Source organism: Aplysia californica, unplaced genomic scaffold (assembly GCF_000002075.1).
Source record: "Aplysia californica isolate F4 #8 unplaced genomic scaffold, AplCal3.0 scaffold00447, whole genome shotgun sequence".
NCBI classification, from domain to species: Eukaryota; Metazoa; Mollusca; class Gastropoda; order Aplysiida; family Aplysiidae; genus Aplysia; species Aplysia californica.
Window position 1 is genome coordinate 172525 of NW_004797717.1, and position 5546 is coordinate 178070.

At 42.3% G+C, this 5546-nt stretch overlaps 1 protein-coding gene across 2 annotated transcripts in view; it reads left to right on the top strand.

Moving 5' to 3' along the window:
• Window positions 1–5546, top strand: part of LOC101858431 (tubby-related protein 4) — a 173460-nt gene that overhangs the window by 157051 nt on the left and 10863 nt on the right. For both annotated transcript variants that reach the window (XM_013086245.2, XM_005105011.3), the window contains exons 5-10: window positions 489–657; window positions 2079–2195; window positions 2916–3058; window positions 3541–3768; window positions 4368–4599; window positions 5214–5407. In XM_013086245.2, coding sequence (XP_012941699.1) covers window positions 489–657; window positions 2079–2195; window positions 2916–3058; window positions 3541–3768; window positions 4368–4599; window positions 5214–5407 — 1083 coding nt within the window. The remainder of the gene's footprint in view (window positions 1–488; window positions 658–2078; window positions 2196–2915; window positions 3059–3540; window positions 3769–4367; window positions 4600–5213; window positions 5408–5546) is intronic.

Sequence of the window (5546 nt, forward strand, 5' to 3'; positions counted from 1 at the left end):
CCCAGAACAGTGCAACTGACTGAAGTGGCTTTAGGCCATTCCTAAAGGGGATAATATGTTCTTAAGCACAGTGGAATTGTAAATGGGCTGATTTATCAATGTCATGCTTATACTGTGCCGAAGCAACATGCTTTTTCTTTCCTCGTCCTTACTATCGTCATTCTTCCTCAACCTCTTTTGTATGTTAATCACTCTCTTGTGAACTGCTATTTCTGGGATGCCTTGATAGCTGAAGCAAACGTTGTGCTGTTGAGTGTTGTTATCTCCTCTTCTTCTTTTTTATGTTTGTTACTCTCTTGTAACACCTCGCTAATCTTCTGGCGTTCATATGCCTTATGCAGTTGCGAGTGTCGTAAAACCTCTACAAAAAAAACCCACCTCTAATCTTCTGGCGTGCATATGACCTTATGCAGTTGCGAGCGCCGTAAAACCTCTACTAAAACTAAAACTGAATGCCGTAAAACTCTCTAAAACTTTTCTACAAACAGGTAATCTTCGGCACCCTGGACGGTCAGATCATCGTGATGAGCTCGGCGGGCTCCGTGGTGTCCCAGGTGTCCATCCACGAGGGCTCGGAAATCACCAGCATGGCCTGGTCCTGTGAGAGGTTCAACATGGCCGAGGCCGACCGGTCAGCAGCGGACAACACCTCGAGAGGTTTCTGGTCGTTCTCTGTGGCTTTGTCCTGATTGTATGTGGTGTGTGTGTTTGCTGTATGGATGGATGGATGTGTCTGCTGTTGTTTATGATGATGGTGATGGGGATGATGATGATAGATGATGATGGTGGTGGTGGTGGTGATGATGACGATGATGATGATGATGATGATGATGATGATGACGATTGTGATGATGTTACTGATCTCTCTTTCCATTTGTCCTGGGTCTCTTTCTCTGACTCTGTATTATGTTTTCTCACTTTCTTTCTCAGTTTCTATCTGTCAGTCTGTCTGTCTGTTTGTCTGTCTGTCTGTCTGTCTCTTTTACCTCACTGTTTTCCTTTACCTCTTCCTTTCTCTTTTTCTGTCTTTATCACTTTTATTTCTGTTCCTTGCTCTCTCCCCCCCCCTCTCTCTCTCTCTCTCTCTCTCTCTCTCTCTCTCTCGCGCGCGCGCGCGCGAGCGCTCGCTCACTGTGGTGTGTGTGTATTAGTGTCTATATGTGTGTGTCTGTGTTCGTGTATGTGTGTGTGTTTGTCTGTGTGTGTATGTATGTGTGCATGTGTGTTTGTGTGTGTGTGTGTGTGTGTGTGTGTGTGTGTGTCTTACTCTCTGTAAGCAGTTGATTGGCATTCTGTTCTAATCTGCTCTGTAAACATCCTATTTTAGTTTTCACATTTTGTACTATATTATTCCTGTATAGTTAGAGAGTGCCACTTCTTTTTTCTTGCCTCTGTTGTTTCTGTGGTCTACTTTGTTTTTCCCTCAACTGTAAGTGGCTGTTGTTGTGTTGGTATGCTTCTCTTTATACTTTGAATGAATTCTTTCATTCCCTATGGAATATTGTTGCTAATGTGTTGGTTCATCATACACTACACAGAAAAAATCCCCCCCCCCCACAAAAACCCCCCCAAAAAAACAACGGTTATAACAACGACATACGCTAGCTCTGTCCCTACTGATGTTCGAGAGTGCCGCCTTTGTAGTTTCTTCTTCTTTACTAATGGATGGTTGGCAAGTGCTATGGTGTGGTTTGCTCCTTCTATCAGATCAATCATCTGTCGTACTTATCTCTCCTCCATCTTTTTTGTGTTTGTTACTCTCTTGTAGCACCACTAACCTTCAGCACTTATATGACCTAATTGTGTTCCAAATGCTATAAAACTCTTACTTCAACTTAAAGATGTGGGTGGTTGGCTGGTGCTCTGGTGTTATTTGCTCCTTCTTTCCTATCAGACATGATTCGTCCTTATCTCCCCTCCTTCTAGTTTCTGTTTGTTACTCTCTTGTAACACCTCTAATCTTGGGCACTTATATGACCTTATTGTATTGCAAGTGCCGTAACACTCTTACTAAAACTAAAACTAAATAACAAAGATTCATATACTGGAAGGTGAAATGTCGTTGTGTCCCCCACCAGGCTCTGAGAGTAGCGGCAAGTCCCATGTGCTGGCAGTGTGTTTCAAGTACGGGGACATCTTCCTCATGTCGGGATACGATGACGTTTGCCCTGTCATGGTTTACACTACACTCACAGGTGACTGACCCTTTCTGACTCTCACTTTATCTCCTTCCATGTCAGAGAGATTTTGACTGTTGTGCAGAGAGCTTGTTGTTTGGGTACTTGTACAGTATAATATATCAACTTGTACAGTATAATATATCAACTTGTACAGTATAATATATCAACTTTTACAGTATAATATATCAACTTTTACAGTATAATATATCAACTTGTACAGTATAATATATCAACAACGTAATGTGCAATGCCATTAAATGATTGTCATGTTGAAATGGATTTTTAAACCACAACTTCATGCTTTGGAACCCCAGGCTTTCCCATAAAGGATGGTGTGAGGAAGGTTATTTTCCTTTACCAACAAGCTTATAATAAGGGGTTGTAAAAAGACAATTCTTTTCCTTTACCAACAAGGTTACGAGAGTCACCAAACTTTAGTGGCCATTTTCTGACTATGTTTTCCCCTGACACCAGGGGACCCCCACTTAGTTCAATTGCAAATCTCTCCTCTTCTATTCAAGATAGATAAGTAATTTTTTCTTTAAAAGGAACCAAATGAACAAGCTTTAAGATAGCATCTATAATTCCATATGCACAAAAGTGGACGAGCACCTGATTACACCGCTTCATGGCTCATTTGCTCTTTCTATAGAAAGTTGTGCTTGCGATTGTACTTCGCATTTCACTTTTTCTCGTTATATGAAGTTTATTTATTAACCTTTGCATCTGTGGCAGGTGTGAAGATCGACTGGTCAAACTGTGGAGAGTACCTGGCCGTCGGGGGGTTTGTCCGGCTGCCAAACTTGCAGTGTCGCAACGAAGTGCATTTCTACTCCAAGGACGGCATTCTCATCCATTGGGTCACCATACCCTCTCAGGTAGTCCCCTCTCTAACCGGCACACATTAGAACACTCTTTGGGCTAACACTGACTTACATCCATCATGAACAAATTGTACAGTTTTGTATGAGCAGTAATGAATATCAATGAGAAACAGTTTGTATGGAACCTGTCTTACGTTAACACATTTCATATCATGCATGGGGATTCCAAATGCTGCTTTTACTTTCCTCATCCTTACTATAGTCATTTTTCCTCTGCTTCTTTTGTATGTTTGTCACTCTCTTGTGAGCTGCTATTTCGGGGGTGCCTTGATAGTTTCGTTCCAAAGTAGGAAAGTTGTATTATTGAGTTTCTCGGCCTGTTTGCTGGTAAGCCTTTTCCCACTCCAGTGTGGTAGGTCCTGACCGGTAGGGTTGGACCAGCCAGCCTTCTAAACTTTCTGTAAGTCAACCACTCTATGTCGTAGATATTTTATGGTGCATGTTACCATTTCCAGTGACACCATTTCTTCTGACAGGGAAAGCCCTTGGCTGCCATGACATGGGGTCACAACGACAAGCGTCTGTTCCTAGCCGCGGGCTGTCACATGTACGTGGCGTGGGTCAGCAAGCAGGTGGCGCCACTACACTTCCTGTGCCAGAGAGTACTGCACCAGGCGGTGCGCACGGAGAAAGCAGTGGACAAGTTGCCCATCCCACAGAGGCTGCGGTGTGGGGTCAAAGCTCTCTTCTCCCCCACCATCAAGGTTTGCCCTTAATTAATAACTTCAAAGTCCACCTTGTAATGTTTTAAATTCAGCTGATGATTGAATTTGATGATGTTAGGTTTTGTCTCTTCACCATTTGCATTAGCTTCGCCCTCCATTTCTGATATACATCACCAAGGGGGGCTTAAAGCTCTGATGATATTACTTTTTTACTTCCTGGTGACACCTGACTGTGTTTTCTAGACAATGTTGCGCAATAATCATGATTTGTTGAACTTATGATATAACGTGTCTCAGTTGTTTTTTTCTTTTCATGACTACCATTGTCCTAACTTTGTTAAGAACTGCAGTAAATTTTTTAAAATATTTGTTTCGTATATATAGATAATTTACTCATAATTTTTCTCAGACTGCCTTAACTTATAGCGTTTCTTTCAAAATATACATTCTGATAATTTTTCACAGACTGCCTTATCTTATAGCGTTTCTTTCAAAATATACATTTTCAGTGTCACTTCCTTGTGGTTGGAGGGTGCCACTGGGAGGTCCTGCCTCTTTTTGCTCCCTCTATTTTTTCTGTTTTTAAAAAACTTCTTTTTAAAAAAATGTCAGCCTTTGTAAATTGGCTTTTCTTTCAGAGCTACATTCCAGACCCTCTCCGGCTCCGTGAGTTTGTTTGTTCACCTCCACCGGGCGGCGAGCGGCTGTTCTGCACGATGATCCGGCACGGAGAGGAGACCTCTGGTGGCCACTACACTCTGTACCTGGAGTACCTGGGGGGGTTGGTGCCCCTGCTCAAGGGCAAGAGAGCCAGCAAGCTCAGACCTGATTTTATCATCTTTGACCCCAAGATCAAGTCCTCGAGTAAAGGTCTGTAGAACGATCGAAGAGGATACTCAAAATTGAATTTTAAACTGTTGCTTTTGTTTACTGGACCAGGGTCCACTTACATTAAATTGAGGGGATTGAAATACGTGTTCTTAACAATAATCTTGTGTGTCTTCAAGCTCATTTTTTTTACTCAAGTGTTTTAAACTCCTGATGCTGATCACATCATTGAAAAACCTAAAGTGATTTGATTTATTCCAATATAATTTGTCTCTCAGTACAGGTGTGTCCGGTGTGCACAAATTCACATGTTAAAAACCCCTTAGGGGTTGAAAATTGTAGAAAAACTGGCCCTTAGACTGCCACTGGGACAATATTTTAAAATGTTGAAATGCTCCACAATAATAAATACTCCTATTGTACCTATAACTTATAAACCTTAGTTTTAAACATATTGACCATGTTTTTCCTTTTGAGCACATTGAAGAAGTGAAGATCTGAAAGGAGGAAGGCAGTATGTGGGCAATCTTATTCCTACATGTCTACCACCCAGGCAAAAGCTGTACCATGCAATGCTGCTTTAAGATTGTTTGTCATAATACACGTCTATTTGCCTAAAATCAATATCGTGGTATTCGTTTTCTTTGCGACACCAGTGGACCCACAACCCGGAAATGCCATCGAAAGTGACTCGAGCTCTGAATCAGAGGCGGAGGTCTACACAGATGGCTGTGGCTCCCCACGCATGCAGCGCCGTCGAAGACACAAGGTGTTCCGGGCTGAGAAGGTCAACAGAAGCATTACTTTCAGGACTCTGGATGAGCTCATGTATGACGATAATCTGCCTGAGGTAAATACAAGGGGGATTGTGAAATTGGTCACAGTGTGTCTGTAAATTCTCTCTCTCTCCCTCTTTCTCTCTCTCTCTGTCTGTCTCAGTCTCTCTCTCTGTCTCTGTCTCTGTCTCTGTCTCTCTCTCTCTCTCTCTA